Below are 23,407 nucleotides of genomic sequence, written 5' to 3' on the forward strand. Positions count from 1 at the left end.
ACTCTATCGCACAAAATTATTTTCTTTGCAACCGGTACAGGCTATCGATAATCACATAATTTGTGCGTGATAGCGTACATATGTTCGCGTTATCGTTAATTGGGCAGATTGTCAGTGAAAAATATTTTGCTGTGATCCTAAATATAGATTGTGGGTGGTAATAATATTTGTGCGGTAGCGTATGTTTAATTACTGTTAACTGCAACCATGATTTTATTTCTCTGACGAGAAACTTGCTGATCTAATTTTCTTACGTTCCAGATCCTAAAACTAGACAAGTAATTCAACGTAAATATAAGTCTCAAATGGTAGGTACACTTCGATCTGTCAGAGCCTAATGTTTCTTGATCTATCCGTAATATAAATTCTTCTTTTTGTTGTTTCTTTTGAACGTTACTTTTCACCGGATAGTTCATTAAAATTTCTGTTGACTAAACTTTTCTGTTGATTATAATGATCGAATACTGTGTAACAGGCCAACGAATTGTGCCTCTGCATGCACAGGGTATTCTCCATTAACTATGCGCTATCTGAACTCTCGCCTGAGGTTCAGGTCGAAGACCCTCAAGCCGAGACCGACAATGCATGAAGCTTTAATTATGATTTTGTTCTGTTTAACATTCGACCGTAAGTTTTGTTCTTCGTTCATTTATTACTCCTCTCTATCTTCCCACGAACATCGTCACCTACACGCTAATAGAAAAATAAAATCAGAGAAAACAATCCAACAATACCGGTTAAGATAGTTGAAAAATCTCCGATATTCGTTTCATAAAAATACAATTTTCCTCACTCATACTATCAAACCCTAAAGAAAAAATTCTTCTACGTTGCTAATAAGTTTCAACTCTTTCTTTTTTTTTTATTTCGACTTACGTTAATAACATACTATTCGACAATTTACCCTAAGAAATAAGTTTAACCTTCTCAATCCAATCGTTTGATAAGATGTAATTACAGTAGAATTTGAACAATTCTTTTTGAACAAATTATTTCGCACACGACTAATCGCAATCTGTATATTACAGGCAGATCAAATCTGCTACTCGGTACTCTGTGTGTTCTCTTACTTGGCTGCTGGGTTGGAGCAACGGAAGAATCCTAACCAGCAATCGCAACCCCAACTGCAACAGCAAATTCAACAGCTTCAACAGCAACAACAACAACAGCAACAGAAACATCAACAACAACAACAACAACAGCAACATCACCAGCAACACCATCAACCACAGCAACATCATCAACAACAGCAACATCCTCAACAACAGCAACATCCTCAACAACAGCAACATCAACAACAACACCAACAGCATCAATCACAGCAACGCCAGCATCCACAACAGAGACCACAGCAACAACACCCGCAACAACCTCAACAACGTCCCCAGTACTATCAACAACGTCAACAACCCCAACCACAACAGTATCAGCAACGTCAGCAACCCCAAGCTCAGCAGCATCAGCATCAACAGCATCAACATCAACAGCAGCCGAACTCAGGTAGCAACGTCGCTTCGAATCATCCGAAACAGAAAACACCGCACTTCGACTCATACTCAAAACAACACTGACACAAAGGCCGACACTCGCTCCCATTTGTGCATAATTACAATAAGTGTGCCCCCTACGCTTGCCTACCCTGGGTGTAAGTATCATTACTAAACTGTATGTCCCGTGATTCAACTGGAGCTCCGAATTGTCCGTTTAGTTTCACGTGTGATTAGTCTATTCATCGTAAAAACGGATGCTTAGAAATTCGTAACGGTTTTGGTGAACGCTCAGGCGTTTAGTTCATTTTTTGAAAATTAATTCTCGTGTTTGGACATTGCGTGGTCGTTCCCCGAGATCTCGTTCACTCCTCTCACTGATTAACTCCGCCTCTGTTTCTTGGATCCTCCCACAAATAGTCCTTGTCTCCGCCCACATTCTCTATCTCCTCCCAGAAATACTCCACCTACATTTTTTAGATCCTCCTGCAAATGCTGTATTGGTTCGTTTACTGTATGCAGACTCTTCTGTTATAACTTTTTCCATTGATTCTCCCTGGTTCGTGCCACCAATGCTTCTTATCCCCGCCCATAATGTTCAAATTCTCCCATAAATACTCTGACTCAACTCATCTACTTTAAACCCTTCTACAAATATTTTAGATCTCTATCCACATTCGTTACACCCTCCTTCCGTTTTTCTTTCATCTCTCCTGTCAATATCTTGTGACTCCACCCATATTTCTTAGATCCTCCCACTAACGTTTAACTCCGCCCATCAATGTGTTTCTGCTCCTCCCACTAGTGTTACTTACATTGTGCTACAAGCTTCGAATTTTCTAGGGGAATTGGTTAGTTAGTTTCGAATTTTTGAGTCTATGGACAACCAACGTTTGAGCGTTCGTAAAGAACCATAACAACGGACACGAACCGTAGCTTCAGAGTGAAAGCGAGGTCTTCTATCTCGCGGAACTCAGAATCGCTCGTGAAAAACTATGCCCAGTATCATCCTCACGCTATCCTAGAGAGTCAGCTCTAAGTCTCTTCTATGTATGGAAAGGAACTGTTCGACCTCTACGCGAGAAAGCATCGAATGAAAGCGGGCTGAGATTCGTGAAAACGGGACCTGTGGCGAGCATAGAGATCGAAATAGAGGGTGACCCGTGATCTATAGGGCGTCACGGGATTTTCCGACCGAACCGTGAGACGAGAAACAGTCGAATCAGTCATTTAACCTATGAATTTCAAAATGAGAGTCAACAACATTACAAAACTTGAAGAAATGTTAAACAATGAGGATTATTTCCAGGCTTTGGTCAGAACTTCCTTGCCTCCAGCATATTTAACCTTTGTTTTTTCGTGTTTCCTTCCCCAGTAGATTTATTGTCTGGTCTAAAATCTCGGAACACCCTATAGAATCGTAAAACCGATAGGAAATGATACTTCCATGAAAATTGATGAACCAGAAACGTGTGATATAATAGTTTCTCTCAGAGTCCACTGCTCGAAGACTTTCGAACACGATTGTCTCGAGCGCAAAGCCTCCGACGAAGAAACATTGTACCACCGTTTAGGCTAATTGATCGTCAAGGAATCGTCTCAAATCGGTTTCGTGAACGAGTCACGCGCCACTCTAAAGAAATTCGGCAAAATTCGGCGAGATTGGCGGAGAAACCTGCACAGCGAAACGCGAACCAAAAAACGGAACCAGAAAAATTGGCGGAATCGATTCGACACAGTCGCGGTAATTATTTGCAAAGCGGGAGTCGTTACGTGTGCAAAAAAAAACGTGAAAAAAAAGACGCGAAACGATCGCGATCGAAGATCGGAGACGAAGCAAGAATCAATGAAAAACAGACGAGAAGCCGACGAACGGTTCAAGACGATGATAAATAAAAAATACTTGCAGACGCTAGCAGCGGCTATTGTATATTTAGAAAAAGAAACGGATTTCGAGTGGTATATATAGAGATGAAAAAATAAAAAAAGTAAATAAATAACCGAACCGCGTACAGAGAGCTCTAGGCGTTTTAAATATTCTGAAAAGCCGGATTCGTCCGCGCACGTTCTCTAGAGATGTTTACTTCTTTGATAATGTCAGTCGTGTGCACGTGTAGAAACGATGTTGTGACCATTATCCAGTTCTACAGAAAATTATACTTCCCCGAGAACTTGCTTTCTTCGAGAGGATCCCCGTGTTCCCACATCCCATGATCTAAAAACCCCACTGGGATAAAAAATAAAGAGGAAAAACGACGAGAGGAACGTAAGAATGAGGCAGAATGGGAAAAAACGGTTTGATCGAATCTCGGGAAGAAGCGAGAGGCCGTAGGATCGAGTCTATTTCGTCTGGAAGTGTTTTCTATGAGTAGCACGTAAAGCAATTCTGAGATACAATAATAAAGTTAATTATCATAATCGGAGGAACAATTTTGTATAAAATACATCGAAACAGACTGTAACTGTGATCGTCTAATTTGATGGAGATGAAAATGCTATTTAATTTCGTATACGGCCGCATGAAATAGCTGGTGTATATTGAATAGGATCGATGCAATAGATACCTCTCTCTCTCTATCTCTTTCTCTCTCTCTCTCTCTCTCTCTCTCTCTCTCTCTCTCTCTCTATCTATCTATCGCTCTGTCTGTCTGTCGGTTTCATTTTTCGTGGTTACTGTCGCCGGGAATTGATGATCTGAAGTGAACGCGCGGAGAAATTGATCTACGATGATCCAAATCAAAATTTTACATTCCATCGTTTGATTGAATTATTTTCTAGTCAATGAAAAGTCGAAGGTCCTAACGATGCATTCCACCGAGATTGTTGGTTTCGATTGAAAATTCCTTGTTTTTTTTTGTTTTCTTATACTCGATCAGTTTAATCGTTGTATTAATTGAGAGCTGATGTCACGTTTTTATACGTATCGAGAGATAAGAGTAAAGAATCGGTCGTGCCGAGTGACGAGGCCATCGCGAGCCTATATTTTAGTATGGACACTGTAAAAGTCGATGTATATTTGTAATTGTGCGGTATAAGAGCGTCGATTTTCGTTTTTCCCGCCGGGCAGTGGACCGCAGTTTCTCCGACAAGGCGGGAAATTTGAAAACTACACAGAAGGCTTTGGAACCTCCATTACCATCGTTCTCTTGACACTTTCGAATATCATATCTGTCATCTCATCTATCAAAAGTTGGAGACCAATGTTTACTAAACGTACATTATTTAATTTTAATGGTTGCTTGACTGTTTAATTTTTTACTAGTGACTTTATGTTTAAGCAGCGATCGTAGACTATAGTGGTAAAGATGGACTCAAACTTGTGATAGTCGACGCTAATTATTTTGTACACGCTACTGCTCAGAAATGTCGGGACAGTATAAACAATTTTATAAATTCGTTCCCTTTTTATCATTTAAACTCTAGTATTTATTATTGTGCATTGTCGACCAAAAGTTTATAATCTCGCTCTGACTCAAACAAATTAGAAATATTTCAGAAAATTGCACACCACTTTTCTGTCACTTTCTAAGCCTACAGAAAAGTTCACAATTTATTCAGTTTGGAGAAACTGTTTGGTAATCGATTAAATGTTCAGATTGAAGGAAATACGTCACAAAATGATGATTAAAATGAACAAGCGATTTACTCTTTTGGTGAACAGTGCGTTTGTCCGATTTTCCGAACAGCAGCGTACTCGACAAACATTTTCTACAAGTGTTATAGTTCCCCTTCGAAGAGCTCGGGGCTTCTTCTATAATAGTTTTTGTCTGTGATCACGAATTTCCTAGATGTAAAGAATTAGACTTCTAATTACGCTTAAGTTCGACCCTCGCACGTGTACGATAGGAGACGACGAGGCTTCACAATCGAATCGCATGTACTTACGTAGATCCCGAGCGATCCAAAGAAATCTGCAAAGTGTCCTCCTCCTACACTGCAACAACAACAACAACAACAGAAATAATGAAAAATAAATCATCACATATCTCGTCCGTCAGAGAAATCACAGCAATATTCTTTTTCTTAGCCTCTACCGCTCGTTCGAATCGGTTACCAAGATGGCGGACTCGGAAGACCGCTTCCGGAGATCCTGAAGATCATTGTAACACACCTCAAAATAATTCTGAACACTTCTATACGATTCTAGTACAATTTTATAGATTTTCAAAGACGCTATTTAAAAAAAATTCTTCAAATTTTCAGAACGTTCATATAATTAAATCTTCAGACTATTAACACATACAAAAATAAGTTTTAAATAATTATTTAACAGAAATGTCCCCTATAAAATATTGATTAAACTTCCCAAATCTCCTGAAGCGTGATCTTCACGTCCGCGATCAAGCAAACGATTTTGTTAACAAGAAAAATGAGGAAAGAGATTTCGAGTGAAAGATTGGACAAGTTTTTCGTTAGCATTCGGTTGATGGATTATTTTGCGAATTGGTTCCACGAAGACAGAGATATCGTTTGTAATATATTCGGTCCGCGATTCGAATCGAGAGATGGTTAGAAGAACGACTTCTAAGGGGACGTAGGATTAATTAATCGTCGACGTAGGAAACGTTATCGACTTGTTTCTAAACGAAGTAGAAAAGAAAAGAGAAGTGAGTAAACGGCAGCTGTTTTAACGAAAATCAAAGGAAAAGTCGATTCCGTCTCGATTTGGAAGTTCCACCGATATACCTCTGACTTCTGAGACTCTCTCAATGCCTACCGCCCACTAATTAGCAGTTCCTGTTTAGCGCTTGGACAATGTTTTAGCGAATCATTGTCGTTTCGTCGAGACGAACCTGTCTCGGACTACTGTTAGAGTTCCACTGGATTAGGCTCGATACATTCAAGTGTATAGTACTCAGCAATGTAGGCGCCTTATATCCAATAAATACTTGTAGATTTGACTGATGATGTTCACATGTACCCTACTTATCCTACTTATCCAAATTCCTTAAAATAATCTTATTTGTTAATTTTATTTGCTTAAGTAATGATTTACACGATTTTGAACCAAAGGCTTATCTTCTATCCTTTCGTCTGCTGACTAGATTTCTAAAGCCATCAAAAGAATTGAATGTTGTTGTTATATAATTTTCCACTTACTAAAATTCATTAGTCTAGTGTCTTCCAGCAGTCTACTGATTACATTAAAATTGTTTTTGAATGTAACAGGTATATTTGAAACTGTTCCAATGTCTTGGATTAATAAGAAACATTTTGTTTTTGTTAATACGGTGTTGTTTTTCGTTAAGATTACTAATTTCATCCACAACGTGAGATCTGAAATTACACGCGAGCCCGTCAACGACATATTATGCACGGGACAATTGATTTCGCAATCGCGGACGAGGTCCTCATTAAGCTTCGTTGATTGATGAACCGCATCCGTGCTTTGTTTGTAACGGAAGCAAACTGACAGCAACGTGCAACCTTCCACTTTATCGAGATTTTTATTAATAAATACATACAGTTGCAGTTTTTTTTTAAATCATTAAAATTGCAATAAAGTTAAATTATATAAGACAGTAATAAAGCTCAATAATTGTGTGACATTTCAATTTACAAGTGTTGTTTTAGGGTTGATGTTTTTGTTTTTGCAGTTTATTATGTTGTAAGCGAAGAGTTTCTTTTTGCGAACAGTTGTCAATACGTGTAAAAATCTATGACTCCTGCAGACGAAAACAATGTAATTCGTATGCATCAAGGGCTTCTCAATTAGCGTCCTACATCGAGTGGTGCATCGTGCACCGCGGTGCAGTTGCAGTTCCTCGACGAAGCGCATCGAGAGCGTACTATTGAACGTCTTTGAGCGAGAACGTAAGACAAATTTACCTTCAACCATCCTAATTAAATGTTATCGATCACTAGTTTACCATGAAATTATTTTAGCTATCATCATATTCTCACGATCATATTTCAGCCATTCTTAATATTTCATTTCTCCTGAATATAAAAATTCGTAAACAGTCCCCAGACATCCTGGAATACATGAACAAAGTTACAAATGAAAATAGTTCTGCAGTTTGCTTAGAAAAAACATTCCTTTTCCTATCAGATCATCCAGTTTGCAAGTCAAGATCTCGGTAATTATAGAAACAGCAAACGGCAGAACAGAGCCTAGATCGGAATAGATCGCAGACAGGATGTCGGGGATCTCGCAAACAACATTAATTGTCGAGGACGTGTCAGACTGAAGGCTAGGTATGGGTTTACCGCGACGGTGTCGGATTTCCGGTCAGACCAGTCCAATGAATTTTTCGCTGATCCCGAGTTTTTACCTATCAATTTCTAGACTTATAAGCGCGACCTTAATACCGCGATCTCGTCGAACAGTTTCGATTTGGACGTGACACCGTCAGGATGGACCGTTGGACAGGTAAAGTGGCGGTGGTTACTGGCGCCAGCTCCGGGATCGGTGCTGCTATTGTCAAACAGCTCGTGCGGAATGGTGAGCACTTCCGTTTTCCAATAATAAATTAGTATATCACCCCTTCGACGCAAACAAAAAATAATTTCATATTCCAGCTTGTCACGTCGATGTTACTTATGCATATAACTTCAATTTTTTTAAATTTGGAACGTAACCATTGTATATTGAAATTTTTCGAAGGAATGATGGTAGCTGGGCTAGCAAGAAGGGTCGACAAGATGAAGGAGCTTGCAGAAAGCCTCGAAGACGGGCCTGGAAATTTTCATCCCGTCGAATGCGACGTTTCCAAAGAGGAAAGCGTCGTTTCCGCTTTTGCGTGGGTGCAGGAGAATTTAGGGCCCGTGAACGTGTTGGTGAACAACGCAGGGATTACGAAAGAGTCCTCGTTGATAGGTAAACCCTGACCTATCATGTTCATTGGAACAATTTGAAAAATTTCTTTGACAAATTTTTCCTGTTGCAGACGGGAATCTGGAGGACTGGCGCGAAGTTTTCGAGGTAAACGTGCTCGGCTTGTGCGTTTGCACGCGAGAAGCTGTTCGAATGATGCGTCAAGATGGCGAGGAGGGCGTCGTGATCAACGTGAACAGCCTCGCTGCCGAACGAGTCCCTTTTATTCCCGGATTTTCCGTTTATCCAGCCTCGAAGAGGTCCATCGCTGCTCTGGCTCAGACTCTGCGACATGAGCTCACTGGAACCCGAATACGAGTCACGGTACTGTCTCAATTTTCCGTCCTAATATTTTATTACTACCTTCTGGACTTTAGTAACTTAATAGAATGCAGATTTTGCGCATTCAGATTAACTACAATTTGAGACAAGTAGGAAGACTAAGAAAGTTCAAGATTATTATCAAAGCTACGGGACCACAGTGTAGTTTGTTGTTAATATATTGAGAATATTTCTTTCGCAGGGTATAAGTCCAGGACTTGTCGCCACAGAGCTGATGATATCCTACAGCACGTACTCCGAAGAAGCTTTAGCGTCGTTTCCTACGTTAGATCCGGATGATGTAGCTGCGGCAGCGGTTTACATTCTGTCATGTGGTCCAAACGTTGTCGTAAGTACTGGGAGAAATTCTTTATTCATAGACAATCCTTGTTATATCTTGCTAACATGGATGCTACTCTGGTGATTGTTAATTTTGTAAAAGCCTGAACGAATTTACGATGACATTTTCAGGTACAGGACATCGTACTGCGTCCTCTCGGCGAATCCTGGTAGTGAACTAGTGGTTCCACTATTACTACAGCGTTTCTCTCTATCATTTAATACTCTAGCTGTCGTAATTTTCTTTGGTAATTGTTTGTTACAGAGTTAGGTTCGCCACACGCGTTACATCTCCAATGTTTTATTCAGTGTAGCGTACATTTTTGGGAATCGGTGAGAAATTAATACGTGTCTGAGATAGTCACTATAATTTTTAATTTGCTGCCTTCATTATCAAGCTATCTCCAGGTAGAAGAACATTAACTTTTCAATGTGGGAATTTTTTGGCTTTCTTCTAGTTGACATTTTTGCTTTCGTGCATCTACATGCGGTCTCTCGAGACTAGTTTGTTTAATTATACATACAATAAGATTATTGTTGTTATTATAATATTTAAATATTATTGATAATCGTTTTGTAAAATTGTAATCAACTGCAACAGTGAAAGTCCACTGTAGCTGAATTGTTTCAATAAAGGTTTCTGTAATCTACAATAAATTGTGTTCATTGCAGGAGAAAATCCAGAGGCAACGCATAATCTTTTACGACTTCGAAAATAGCATTTCTTAATTTTAGAATAGCTGTCCTAATTTGTGCACACTGTTGTAAATAGGTGAAGGTAAATCAGCGGAGCGAAGTTCGCTTCTTATCGTTGTTTCTGGCTGGTTTCACCTACACGGTAATTAACACTATCTTCCCCGAGATGCTACGTGTGATGTAACCTATCGCATGATTTTGCTCTGACGAAAATAAACCGTATCTCGGTTGTAAAATTCGCGAAACGCAATGGAGATATTCGATTTGGCAGAGAAGAAGAAAGCCTTGGCGCCACCGGAACTACGTTACAAGAATCCTCATCAGGAAGTTATGAAAGTGAGCTGCACTATAATTGTTACATTCAATAGTGCACATCGAAAATAAACTATGCGAGCCTAAAATTTTGTTTATACCATTTATTGTAAGAAAATTGAATAAATATTGCCCTACAAGCTTATGAAACATCACTGCCGATAATGTAGTAGGAAAAATTAAAAGAGTGTTACAGTATGCACCTGTGAAAATTAATAGACTGCATTTTATGCAACTCACCACTGTCACAGATGAATTTTAGCAAAGCGGAATCGAATAAAAAATAATTTTCAGTAGCAGCAACTTTTGCGATTCAAAAACAGATATAAATCGGATAAAACTCTATTGAACTTTATATTTTAATGTTCTTATAACACTTCTAAAATCCATAAACCCATATATGTATATATATATGCAGTCCAGTTATCAATTATCATACAGCCTTAAGTAATATAACAAAAGCTGCATAAGAAGAAGAATATTAATTATTGGGTAGGCTAAAAAATATTAGAATGAGAATACCACTTCAAAAACTTCAAAAAATTAACTATTATGCAGCTGAGAGTACTATGGATGGATCGCAAGCCGCTCACAAAAAGCGAAGAAATACGAGATGCAAGAGGCTTGTACAAGCAAGCTCAGAAGCTCATCCAAACCGAGGATGATCATCCAAACTTGATTAAAATGATTAAAAGAGGACTGTTTTTACAGCCGAGGTTCCACGGTTTTTACGGTCTGGACGGCGAGATATATCGTCGTCAAGGTATTAAAACATTATAAAAGTATTATAAATGATTAATACGCTTATGGTACCGCGACTCTATCAGAAAATATGCATCGTGATTCTTTCGAAACGATGGGAACGTATAATGATGATTGCGTTAGTGAGTCTGACAATAGTTCTTTGGAGCTACAGGTGGTTGTACCGTTTAAGGGAAATTAACGAAAGCAATACAAAGTTTCGAAAACGCGAGGCAAGCGACAAAGTTCGATATGAAGATGGCAGACAAAAAGACGAAGAATATGTACAATGACCAATTGATCGATTGCTATACCGAACGAGGAAACTGGCATTACGATCATAAGAGACTTACGATGGCTTTGGGTGACTATGAACAAGTTTTTCAGTTGAAAACGTCAACAGTGGACACGATCGATGTACAGGTGAATCCTTATGATTTTTATTCGGCAAAAATTCACAACTAATACGTTGCCAACATTATTTGCTTATATCCAATTGTTAGAGTACGATAAAATCAATCTCAGCCAAACGAAGTCCATTTCAACAATAGCAAAACGCTGAGCGCAGGAGAACGAATATAATCTTCAGTATAATTTCGTAAAATAAAATTGATACAATTAATCAACAGGATAAACTGCTAATGGTTCTGCGTACGCTGAAGAAGTATGAATTGTTTCAACGTTACTGGAACAAGTTTGCACACAGGGCTGAGGGCGACCGATTGTCCCACCTTTTAACCCTGTATGCCGATTACAAGATCTATTTCAAGGACATGGGGATGGCTAGACGCATGCTGTTGAAAGCCCTCGAGTTAAACAAGGCCAACGCTCATGCTCAGGAGTCATTGCAAGTTTGTATCACCTGCAGCAAAGAAGAGATTACATTTTTATACAATTGATTCATGTATAGGTTGTGTACAGAGCTGGTCACGCACTCGTAGGATTCACAGTGCTATGGTGCATGCACGGTTGCTATGACAAAGGGTTGATCACCACAGACAAGGCACTAGATACCAATCCGTTGAACCCTGGTTTCACTATGTTAAAAGCAATCGTTCTACGACTATCTGGCCGACTGGACGAGGCAACTGCTTGGTTGCAGAGCGTTAGCCGACATTTTTCGAGGCTGTTAGACCCGTCTGGCGATGTTCAGCAATCGGTTCTGGGGAAGCTTTCGATACGCGACACACGGAACGAGATGATCCAGCAGTGGTATTTGATACAGTAAGGACGATAACTAAAGATTTCTTAATGTGGTTGATGCGAACAATCTTATTTTATTCTTTTTAGCATCAGTATTCCCCCTCTGGACTAGCCGTAGCTCTCAGAGGTAGCACTAGCTTTCAAAACTAGTACTAGCCTTCAGAGGTAGCACTCATATTGAGCACTAACCCTCAGAAATAGTAATTTCAGGAGTAGTCTTCAGGACTAGCTTTCAGAGGTAGCCCTAGCTCTCAAAAGTAGCCATTAGAACTGGAACTAACTCTCAGAAGTAGCACTCAGAGTTGGCCCTTATAGTCAACCCCTACAGTTAGCTTTTGTGAAATGATGACGAAGTCCGTAAGCCCTAAAACATACATTGACCATTACATCTATTCCTACACATAGTCTACGATCAAAATTTGAGCTCGCTACGTTATCGACAGTGATACCGATCGCAATACCGATTATCCCCGCTAGTATACCAACTATATTAACCTAATCCGACTTTAAACTAGGTTAAAGTCTAATTAAATTGAAAAATATTATCGCAACATCGTTATCACGATAAATGAATTGTATTATAATATTTAGGGATATATGAGTCAGAAATGGACTGCGGATTTTTCCTTATAATGAAAGATCTCAACATCGATTGCTAGAAATGGGGCTAAACGGAAAGCGATTCCTTTGTTTAATAATTTTCAGAAATCAACAATAACACGGTACATAATAACAATTTTACTATCCCATATCTTTATCTATTCACATTTGCCAGAAATACTCAAAACCCGCAGTCCATTTGCGAAATAAAAATTTAGTTTATGGCGGGAATACAACCTACACCTTGGACTCCCTTTACACGGTAGAAACCGTGTCCAAAACATATAAAAACGTATTAAAAACCATATGATAATAAATAGAACATATTGAAACCCATGTAACAATTACTGAAACAGATTATAAGAACCGTATAAAAAATTGTCGTGTAAAAGGAGACGCAGGGGTACTTTCCATTCGATTTTTCCACAAACCTGAATGTTGTCTACCGATGAATCCTTCGCAGATACGAGAAGGCGATGCAGTACATGTTGCAAGACAAACTGGAGACTGCAGCACACGTAATTTACAAGAGTAAATTAACGAATTTCGCCCCAGAATCGCACGTGCTCCTCGGCGACTGCTTCCTAAGACGCGGGGAGTTTGATCTGGCGTTGGAGTCATATTTGAAGTATCGGAAGATGGCGCGAGAATTGCAATCGCCCGATTCTACGAAAGATATCGAAGTATTGCAACGGATAATCGATATACTGAACGAGTACGCGGACAATGCGATAAAAGGAGGCCGTTCAAAAGACGCGGTCAATCTAGCCGATCGAGTAATTCAAATGCTGAACGAAGATGAATTAGGGTTGAATAATTTAAGGGTGCAACGGGGAGATGCACTTTTGAACAAGACTCGCGGCATTGTGCAAATGAATCAGTCTTCGAAAAAGGAAGATCCAAAATGTTGCGAAACTGCTGCCGAGGGTCTTGTTTTTCTTCGAGATCCCAACGATACGGGGTTGTATCGATCTTTTTATGGGGATCGACCTATCGAAGAGACGATAGATCGATTCACACCGAAAAAGAAACTCCCGCGATCTTTGAAAATTCTAATGCAATATTCCTAATCGTTTCTATCATACGTATTTTCCAAAAATTGAATTTGAATGCAAGATGTGTTTTTTAAATTGAAATGATTATTGCAGATCAGTTCATGTAATTGAAGACGAATTAATTGTTCTTGTTTCTTTGATATACAATATCTTCTCCCTCTTTTTTTAAATTAATTAACGTTAAAGTGTTAACGATTTCTGCGTGGTGGCTGTAATATCACGCCGAATGTGAAAAACTTTACACGTAAACGTCTGATGCAATATGCGTAAAGTGTTACGCCGTTTAGATAGGTATATCACGTTTTATCGTTAATTATAATGAGCTGTAAATACACCCGCGTATCTTAAATTGTATTTATACATATATTTTTTCATGGAAGCGAGGTAAATGTGGACGTTGAACATCCTTTTCATCTAGATTAAAGATGATGAAGAATTGAATGCAAATTTCAGTAAAACTGTTCCCTAAAGATGTACTCTGCTAATAAATTTGCAATGTCGGAACTTTAATAAAAAAAATTAAAAGAAACCACTTGTACATTTAACAATTGTTACTAAACATTTTCTAGTAAATCATAGATGTTCAGAAACGATTAAAAACCGTCAATAGGTAATGTCTTAAAAAGAAATGAAAATCGAGTAAAAATTTAATTTGAAAAAATCAATGGTGTCGCGTAGTGCACCATCTACTAATGACTATAAAATTCATTATTGTTCTCCAAAATGGAACTACAGATTTTTTATATCTGTACAGATTGGCCAATGAATATCTCCATTCTCTACATTATAGAGTACAATAGCCTACAAGAAAAGTATCAAGGTACTTGCATAGAGTATTGATTAATTCAAAAGCTATTTCAAGTCCAGCATCGTATCCACATAAAATTGATTATCCTAAATTACATTTCGCCAATCTCTTTCCTCATACAAGAAAAAAGTCACCCAACGATTGAAAAATACGATTATCAACGATCAATTTCTTCAGCAAGATGCGTTCACGCGTGTGATTTATACCCTCGTAAATAAAATAGTATCGTTTTGGGGGTATCGTGATGGGGCGGATGTATACGAGCAGGTCGGTGAAATCTTATTCTTGAAGATTGGCCCCTGACCTCGGTAATCTTGGACCACAACTTCACTTTGGTATAAAACGGGCCGGCGGACCACCGAAAAATGCAGATCGACTTCGCATTGTTTGCACCGTTCATTCGCTGTTTTCAAGAGAAAGCAAAACACTTCCAACAACCATGGAACAGAAATTCTGGTCTGAAAAGATAGCCCTGATCACCGGCGCCAGCTCCGGTATCGGCAGAGCCCTGGTAGAGAGCCTGATCAGCAAGGGCATGAAGGTCGTGGGCATTGCCCCCTCCGTCGACAAGATGAAGGTACCATTCAGCTTTCTTGACACCTTGCTCTCTTCGTCGTAGCTTCTCGTTAAACACTCCCTTTCTTTTTCAAAGCTCCTCGCTGACGAGCTGAAGAACAAGCCAGGCAAGTTCTACCCTCTTCAATGCGACCTCACCAACCAGGGCGACATCCAGCGCGTTTTGGAGTGGATTGAGAAGAACCTGGGAGCTCTCGACATCCTGATAAACAACGCCGCTATCAACATGAAGTTCACAATGCAGAACAGCGACATGGAGGACTGGAAGAAGATCCTGGACGTGAACCTCCTGGGACTCACGTGCATGACCAAGGAAGTCCTGAAGATGATGCGCAAGAAGGGTGAGTATTCTAATGGCTAGATCACCTTAGAAGGGACATTGGGGCATCCCAGAATCAGAAAATTGTGGAACATACATTCTTAAAAATGGAAAAGACTACATTATATATTTTTTTATGTCAAAATACTTAAAACTGCAAAAGCTAATTGTGATTAAAAGAAGTAGCCTTTAAAAAGTCTCTACAACACTTATACTTAAAGACAATACAATTAAAAATCGATGCTTCGAAAATGAAAAACCCCCGTAACAAAAATTGACCAGCCAAAAAAATTGCAGAATAGAGCTATCCTCAAAGTTTTATGATCTTCTAAGTTTCTGGATAGAGGATTTTTCCCAGTGAAGCATTACTGAGCATTATGTTTCCAGGAATTGACAATGGTATGATCATGAACATCAACGACGTCTACTCATGGAGGATGCCCATGTTCTCTGAGCTGCCATGGTCCCCAGCCTACATTGCCAGCAAAATCGCGATGACCACGATGACTGAATGCCTCCGCGCTGAATTAGCAAAACTCAAATCCAACGTGAAAGTCATGGTGAGTTTCCCAGCTCGTTGTAATCTCTATATTCCTACCTATAGATCCTGACGAGTAAAGGATATGTCTCTCTTGTCGCAGTGCATCTCCTCCGGCTTAGTGGAGAGCAGCATGACAGCCCAATTCCTGAAGGAGAACCCACAGATGGCCTTGAAACCTAAGGACGTCGCCGACTGCATCCTCTTCGCGATGCAGACCCCAGAAAACGTGCTCATCAGAGACATGGTCATCACACCCGTGCGTGAAATGATGTAGACTCGAAGAACGGACTCCTTTATCTTGCCCGGTTACCGTAAAACGTTATGTCACTCGACACTTTGTATATTTGCAAATAAACAACTTGCACGATACTTGCTTGAAATATTGCAAAATTCAACCTTAATTCTTGTTACAATAATATAACCATCAGAGTGCAGATCTTTATGCATTTACGGTGCACAAAAGTTTGTGAATGGTTAAACAAACATTTTCCGCGTTCCAATTTTTAGAAATATAACTTTTGAACATTGGAATTTGCATAAAGATCTGTAATCTAATAATGATGCTGGTAAAGCGTAGTCACGATTTCATTGACTATTTAGGAGTGAGAAAACCAGAATGGAGTCTTTCAAATAATTAGATTCAAGTTCCGAAAAGATTAATGAACTTGAATCTAACGATTTGCAAAACCCTGTCGCGCAAGACAGTCGTGGTTCCAGTAGAACAAAGACATTTTATTCACATGTACATATTGAAACAGTAATCGAAGCTTTTATAAAATGTATTTAAAAACAGCACCAAACGAAAACTTGAATTAATATCAACGATATAAGGTACAAGAACTAATCTTATGAAACTCTTACTTTATCAATTAGTTATGTATCCAAGACCAGTAGAAGCATATTCTTCTCTTGATTCAATGGATCATCCAAACGGACTTACTGATAACAGAAGATTAATAGCGTTATACTTCTTTGTCTTGATATCATGTTACTCACCTACTGATATGGATGCTCCAGAATTCCTATTATACATTCAAATCCGCATTTTTCGAAAACAAAATTGTTTTTCTAATACATTATATTTTGATAGAAAAAAATATGAATAATATTCAGATTGAAAAGCATGAATCTTCGATAGAACTATTTCTTAATAATTAATGGATCACAGTAATCTATATATTTTCTTCGATTAAACCAAACTGAAACATGTTGGAAATAAAAACTAAAAGAAACAAGAGATCTATAGTGGATTCTATAGAAAGAAAATATGACTATACCCCTCTAGAATCCTGCGTCAAGCACACAAAACGAAAATGAACTAAATACCAATGGTACAATTAAAAAAAATATAGAAGTACTTTAGAATAATACACATTAGTTGAGGAAAGGAGTTCAGGATATCCAAGAACATGTGAATGGCAACAAAGCATATCGTTTATTGTGTCTTCCCGATTAGATATCAACGACCAGGAGCTCTGTAAAATCTCTATCGCCGAGGAACAAAGAAAAAAGAACGTAAATACCAAGATGTAACAATTAATTCTCTATTTGGTGGTGGGTGGAAAAAAAAAAATGGTGGATACTATCTTGGAAAGGTTAATACTACCAGAGAGAAAAAGAGTGGTTTTCGGGGGTGAGGCAGGGGGACAGACATTCAATCTGCCAACAAATTCGAGCATGTTTCTTTCTGGGGGGGGGGGTATGAAACGGTGTTTCAAAGCTGAACGTAAAGGATATGAACGATTAGATCAAACACACTTAAATATTCATTCGAACAAACAGTGTTGTACAACTGTTGTTATTTAAGTTAGTTTCTGATGGTAGACGAATTGTACTGGTGACAAAATCAAATAGAGTGGGACTTTTAGTGGGCGGTATAAAAATACTGTTCGTTTAGAAGAGATGCATGCAGAAAAATATTATATGCTGTGTACGTGTATGTATATATATATATCGAAGGGACGTCAGATATTAAACATGATCAAATACCTTACAGCGAGTGATCACATCCGTTTTTCGATCCGTGAAAAATGATATCCGACTATATCCTGTATGTATTGATCCCGCTAAGTGCAAGTCCAAATCCCGTATCCGACCTAGGCGAGAAATCCGTGAGAACCTATTTGAAGCATGAGCGAGAGGCTCATGCTCGATCAGAGATCGACACACCGTTAATCCAAATCCGTTTACAGATCCTGAGTATGAATCCTGAGAGCGGTATCCGGTCAAAAGATCCAAGCGATCCATTTTATAACACACGATCCGGCGACTATATCCAGAGCCAATATATATATACATATATATTTTTTATACATCCGCACATCCAAAGAATCCATCATGAACTCTAATTAATTCCGTCAGCATCCTAATCCAACCGTTTTTTTTTCCGAATCCTGTCTTTCGTTTTATAGAGATTTTTTGTCCCGGGAGATCCTCTACAACTAGGGGAGAGCCGCTCCTTGTTAATAGATGAAGGATATTCCGTTTATATTTTTTACATACTGTTTTTTTTTTTAGTTTATCCGAACGAATAATCCGAACGTTATCCTCTTGCGCGTTATAGTTTCCCGGACGATGATAGTTCGTTATCGAGACAGGACACACGATCGATCAATAATGCAATCCAAGATCGAGATATATATATATATATAGCCGAGAGAAGAACGGTTTGGAGACGAGGCTGTGACTCCCGAAGTGGAACGAAGGCTGTGAGCCAGGGCTAGTTTACAGAAATCGCGACAGTTTTCCTTATGTGGGGGACACCCCATGGACGCTCTCCGCCGTTTCTCCTTTGGATCCTGAGGAATGCTAAACCGCAGAACTTCCTATTACACAGCGAACCCTCGTTGCACGAGTCAACGAGAAATGAAGAAGACTTGCTGAAGGAGTGGTTCGTCCTCCTCTCGCGTGTTGGAACCAGTCTTTTTATTATTCTCGTGTCTCGCATTCTCGCCGATTTATACAGATGAATGAATGGGTGTGGTTAACCGGGATTCCTTCGGAAGAAGATTAAAGTTATTGTCTCCGGAACGACAAAACCGTACGATTGTGATACTCCCGTTTACGAAAACAGCGGAGGCCGGAGCCGCTCGACGAAAAATAAAATATTTGCGCAAGGTTGACATATACTCCCATTACCAGTTCCGGACGGTCTTGGAAAAAACGTAAGAGAAAAAAGTTACGAAAATCACTGTCCCAAAGAGCTGTTCGTTACCGGGTGTCTCGTGTCACGGTTTCGATCATTCTCTCCCGTGTTTAGTTCGTCAACGTTAAAAACACTGCTCTATTGTAAACCACGATCTGGAGAATATTATATACGGTCGCTTTAGTTTGCCCGGCAATGCGAAAAAGGAAACTACACGGAACGATAGCGTTTCGAATCCTTGTAAATGGATTTGCCAACGTTTTCTGATGAAAATCCAGCTAATTTGAGAATCCTTGAATGAAATGGATCCCTTCTTTCATTATCTGATATTCCTCTCCTGATCCTGAACTTCCTCTTGAAAGTATCCTTACTCTGTCTCATTATTTTCATTCCCATTTTTTTTTATACGTCTTAATCCTTTTTTATAATATATGCTCCATACAAAATCCATCCAAAACGCATTCCATCTCATCCCACCGTCAAGCGAATGTGTATTATATCCATCCAAGAAGCAAGATCGTGTCGATTTCAGTTTTTCATTCATTGTGTTTATAATCCAATCCAATATACAAAAGAAGAAAAAATACATTAGTCCCTTATACAATATGCATTAATGTTATATATAAAATTTTACCATTGCAAATGCAACACCGGTGACTCACGGGCGAACGAGTGAATGCGATAACGGTTGAGCAATTGTTTTTGCAAAGCGGGACAATTTGCGGGTGTTCAACGCGAACATTTTTTTCTTTTAATTGGAGTTGCAAACGCGGACGAAAGTCACGGTATTTATTTGCAATAATAATAATCTACACGAAATCATTGTTTTCCTTCACCATTTCGAATGTATCGTAAGGAATTTCAGAATGCATATTTTTCTGGCGTCAGACGTACCGGATAAAAAATTATTCTGATCTCGAAAAGGAAAACGTCAACCGAGAAATGTGTGTGGTGGAAAAAGTATCATGATCGATACGAAAGTAATCGTTTGACGGTAAAAACACATTTCTCTAGATGGGTCGTGTATAACTTAAAATTTACTATAATATGGATATCTCACAGGATCTATCCATACGATTGTAACAGATATGTTATTTGTATATTCGTAACAATAATAGATTCAGTTATTATGTTTCTCTCTCTCTCTCTCGTTTAGAAGTAGTACATAGTTTCTTCATTAAACCAGAAGAGTGGCCCGATTTGATCGTCGTTAAAGAACTTGAATACACGGAAAAACGTATTTTTAATCTGTTACCGAATCGAGTAAACAAGAAGAATACGTAACAAGAGATACCTGTGAGAATTTTCTTTTTTCGAAAAATAAACTGGTTGTATGATTATCGATTGTTTAGCAAAAAATAAATCTTTCACCTACATTTATCAAACATTATGCCTTATATGTACCATCGTTTGATGGATATCGATGTATTACATTCTCTAGGTATTATATTTTCAGCACATGGAGCATGTTGTATTGTCATCATTTGTATAGTCAAAACGGAAACTAACTTTCGTGATAATTTGAACGACGATGAGCCGTGTAAACAACCTTGATGTATTTGTCTGTACACACGAGTTATCTGGTAAAATTAATGCTTCTCTTAAGAAGATGTACCTTTTTTCAATGGGTTCAACAAATCTTTTCTTAAAGTCGAATCTATTTTCATTGTACTGTATTATATTCTTGTCTGCAGATCATGTATCACATATTAAAAATATGTACTTATTTCGTCATATCATTGTTTCCTTTTTTTTTTACTTGTACAGAATAATTTTGAGCAATCAATAATAAAAGAAAAAACAATATGTTAGTTTCGTAAATTTTCATGTTAAGCATTTTTTTAGTATTAGAAGCCTGAATGAATTTTAGATGTTAAGTATGCATAAAACTGTGCTGTCCTCTCAACACTGCAACTGTGAATAAATAAATGTAAAACGACAATCAAACGCTGTATTCACATCGAGTTAAGTTTTCTCGTACATTTACCAATTGTGATGTTGTGCAGTGCAATGAGAATGATCGCATATTAATCCATTAAATGAGAACATTCGCTCTGAACGTATATATAATATTGGTAATTATACAACAAAAGGTACTTATCTATGTGAATACCGATTAAACGACTGATTATATTAGTCACTGCGTTTTAGGTTCTCATTCGTAATACTTCAAAATTGTTACACATTTCAAATGTACTTGTGGTGTCAAAATAAATTGTAAAATACACAAAGGAATGTATTTTCTTTTTTTAGACGTAAAAGTAACTCTAATCAATGTACCATCAACAATATTATGCAATTAATACGAGCACGATTCCTCTTTATTTCAGCAACGAGAATAATGACATTGTAACGTTATGCTAGTGTCCACTGTTAGAAAAGTCCAATCACGATTTCCGGTTTATTCCAGTAATTAATAACCTTCAGATACGTCTTTGTAAAATAGTCAGTTGATAAATAAAATAATGAAACAAAAAGAAATGACGAAATCATTAAGAAATAGTTTTGGTATATATATATATATGTATATATATAAAACGAACCGTGCTCTAACTATACATTACATACAATGCAATTACTAAATTCAAACAACGTGTAGAGTAATAATTTCATAATTTGTACAAAGTCGATTTGGATTGGAAGGTGTCTTTAAGTGAAATTCAAATCAGTAATAATGAAACATGGTAAAGCAAATATCGATAAGCCTTTTACTTATATTACCATGTGAAACATATACGTACACACTAGTCGTATGAACGAGATCTGGAGCGAGATCTTGATCGCGTGTAATTACGCCGTAATGGTGAATACGTGGGTGAACCACGACGCCGTGGGCTGTAGCTTCGCGAGTGACTTCGTCCTCTCTCTCTGTCTTCACTGCGCCCCCTGTCACCACTGCTATGATCTTCTTTCACTCGAATATAGGCTACTTCACCCTGCAAACAGAAAAGAATCTCGTAGTACAGATACCAACAGTTTCCTATAAATTAATCATTCAATATGTAGCTTACTTCGTGCGACCTAAATCTGGAATCATCCAACTTCTTCACAGCATATTTCATGTCTTCATACCGTAAGAACTCAACAACCCCAGTACCATCTTTATAAACATCCGCGAAACATACATCACCAGCTTCGCGCATGTGATCCTTTAAATCTTGCCAGCTACCAGACGGTGGTAGTCCAGTAACAAGCACTCTATACTGAGATCTTCTTGCAGGAGGTCCACGACCTCTAGAATTACTCATTTCACCACGACCACCCCTTCCAGTGTCACCAGCTCCACGACCACCTCGGAAATTATTACTAGGTCCACCTCCCCTTGGAAATTCAACCCTTAATCTATAACCATCATAATCGTATCCATCTCTTACATGCACTGCCTCTTCGGCATCTCTGTAAACAAGATATCATATGTACTGCATGTTCCATTTTGTACAGGATGCTCCAAATTGTAATGATCAAGCGAAGCCAATAAATTCTGTACGTCTAGATAAGAAAATAAGTATAATGACAGCTTGCATAGACAACTACATGTAAATATTGCTTATCTATCTCCACATATTGTTGCAATAACTACAAATATGTTACTGCTTCATATCCAATATTTTTATAATAACTTCTTAAGAAAACATGAAATCACTTATGATTACATAACATTTTTTTCTTCTTTCAATCTATGGAATATACCGACCAAGTTTGACCATTACAACCTGAGACACCATGTACATTTTCAATAAATATTTATCCAAAATATCAATATCCTTCTGTGGTTAATCTTAATAAACCGCAATTAATTTCAAAGATCAGTAAATACAATTTGAATTCCTGAAGACTACGCAAATGTAAATAATAAGACTATTCTCGCTGAAAAAATAGAAAGATAAGATAGACGGATAATTAAAATATCCGATAATAGTGCATGATATGTACGGAAAATAGGTATATTTTGGAGAATCGTAAATTTGTTGTGCGTACCTTGGATCATCGAATTCGACGAACGCAAACGGCGGTCCTCTACGATTTTTTAAATCAACAAAGATAACTTTACCGAACTTGTAGAAAAGGTCCTGGATGTCTTTGGTTCTTATATCGGGCGGCAAATTGCCCACGTAAATTCTACATTCGTTCCTACCGCCGTGAGACATGTTCACAGCTCTGGTTACCGTTCAACGTTTGCCAGACCCGTATAAAAACACTTTAAAACAATATTTAATCGGCCCGAATAATCTCACACTACCTCTATTGATGAAACAAACAAGATGGAGGTACCGGTCGAAGTGAAGCGTGATCACGAAAGGCACAGAAATCAAGAACGCTAAACGAATGTGAACGAACCTATCAGACATTTTTGTGCGGTCGACGACCAATTATGTTCCGTGCCGTGCATCGCCATTCCTTCCCTCGCCAATCAGCGATTTATGTTTGAAAGCCATCGTTTTTCCTT

The 23,407-nt window shown here is 38.4% G+C and overlaps 4 protein-coding genes across 12 annotated transcripts in view; 3 read left to right on the forward strand and 1 right to left on the reverse strand.

Moving 5' to 3' along the window:
* Positions 1-6,388, forward strand: part of Rab3-gef (Rab3 GDP-GTP exchange factor) — a 38,808-nt gene extending 32,420 nt beyond the window's left edge. For 7 of the 9 annotated variants that reach the window (XM_076794525.1, XM_076794527.1, XM_076794522.1 and 4 more), the window contains 2 exons: positions 262-308; positions 1,029-6,388. In XM_076794525.1, the coding sequence (XP_076650640.1) occupies positions 262-308; positions 1,029-1,571 (590 nt within the window). In that variant the 3' untranslated portion in view covers positions 1,572-6,388. Of the gene's footprint in view, positions 1-261; positions 309-475; positions 628-1,028 lie in introns of all 9 variants that reach the window. The other 2 variants (XM_076794529.1, XM_076794530.1) reach the window with 1 other exon arrangement.
* A 1,178-nt stretch (positions 6,389-7,566) lies between these two features.
* LOC143358200 (uncharacterized) lies at positions 7,567-16,104 on the forward strand. Its single transcript, XM_076795158.1, has 18 exons — positions 7,567-7,685; positions 7,777-7,932; positions 8,095-8,307; positions 8,378-8,628; positions 8,828-8,974; positions 9,097-9,134; positions 9,637-9,650; positions 9,737-9,742; positions 9,932-9,996; positions 10,531-10,735; positions 10,907-11,136; positions 12,004-12,043; positions 12,127-12,154; positions 12,980-13,477; positions 14,671-14,956; positions 15,032-15,296; positions 15,662-15,834; positions 15,916-16,104. Exons 2-18 carry the CDS (start codon positions 7,845-7,847, stop codon positions 16,087-16,089), a joined length of 2,721 nt encoding a protein of 906 aa, XP_076651273.1. The 5' UTR covers positions 7,567-7,685; positions 7,777-7,844; the 3' UTR covers positions 16,090-16,104.
* Positions 10,401-12,058, forward strand: LOC143357846 (uncharacterized). The gene is made up of 3 exons (XM_076794480.1): positions 10,401-10,735; positions 10,889-11,564; positions 11,624-12,058. Exons 2-3 carry the CDS (start codon positions 11,355-11,357, stop codon positions 11,939-11,941), a joined length of 528 nt encoding a protein of 175 aa, XP_076650595.1. The 5' UTR covers positions 10,401-10,735; positions 10,889-11,354; the 3' UTR covers positions 11,942-12,058.
* Positions 16,105-21,654: 5,550 nt separating the features above from the next.
* Positions 21,655-23,247, reverse strand: Sf2 (splicing factor 2). The gene is made up of 3 exons (XM_076795351.1): positions 22,939-23,247; positions 21,972-22,356; positions 21,655-21,896 (listed from the first exon to the last, which is right to left on the reverse strand). The coding sequence occupies exons 1-3, from the start codon at positions 23,106-23,108 to the stop codon at positions 21,705-21,707; spliced, it is 747 nt and encodes a 248-aa protein (XP_076651466.1). The 5' UTR covers positions 23,109-23,247; the 3' UTR covers positions 21,655-21,704.
* Positions 23,248-23,407: the final 160 nt, after the last annotated feature.

Source organism: Halictus rubicundus, chromosome 10 (genome assembly GCF_050948215.1).
Source record: "Halictus rubicundus isolate RS-2024b chromosome 10, iyHalRubi1_principal, whole genome shotgun sequence".
NCBI classification, from domain to species: Eukaryota; Metazoa; Arthropoda; class Insecta; order Hymenoptera; family Halictidae; genus Halictus; species Halictus rubicundus.

What these genes read in the sequence shown, in the direction of transcription:
- LOC143358200 (XM_076795158.1), top strand. Translation starts at nt 7,845, where the DNA reads ATGGACCGTTGGACAGGTAAAGTGGCGGTGGTTACTGGCGCCAGCTCC. An exon ending in TTCAGGACTAGCTTTCAGAG is followed by an intron (nt 12,155 to 12,979) that starts GTAGCCCTAGCT and finishes AATCCTTCGCAG; the next exon opens with ATACGAGAAGGCGATGCAGT. An exon ending in AATCCAACGTGAAAGTCATG is followed by an intron (nt 15,835 to 15,915) that starts GTGAGTTTCCCA and finishes CTCTTGTCGCAG; the next exon opens with TGCATCTCCTCCGGCTTAGT.
- LOC143357846 (XM_076794480.1), top strand. Translation starts at nt 11,355, where the DNA reads ATGGTTCTGCGTACGCTGAAGAAGTATGAATTGTTTCAACGTTACTGG. An exon ending in ATGCTCAGGAGTCATTGCAA is followed by an intron (nt 11,565 to 11,623) that starts GTTTGTATCACC and finishes ATTCATGTATAG; the next exon opens with GTTGTGTACAGAGCTGGTCA.
- Sf2 (XM_076795351.1), bottom strand. Translation starts at nt 23,108, where the DNA reads ATGTCTCACGGCGGTAGGAACGAATGTAGAATTTACGTGGGCAATTTG. An exon ending in GTCGAATTCGATGATCCAAG is followed by an intron (nt 22,357 to 22,938) that starts GTACGCACAACA and finishes TCTTGTTTACAG; the next exon opens with AGATGCCGAAGAGGCAGTGC. An exon ending in CCAGATTTAGGTCGCACGAA is followed by an intron (nt 21,897 to 21,971) that starts GTAAGCTACATA and finishes TTCTGTTTGCAG; the next exon opens with GGTGAAGTAGCCTATATTCG.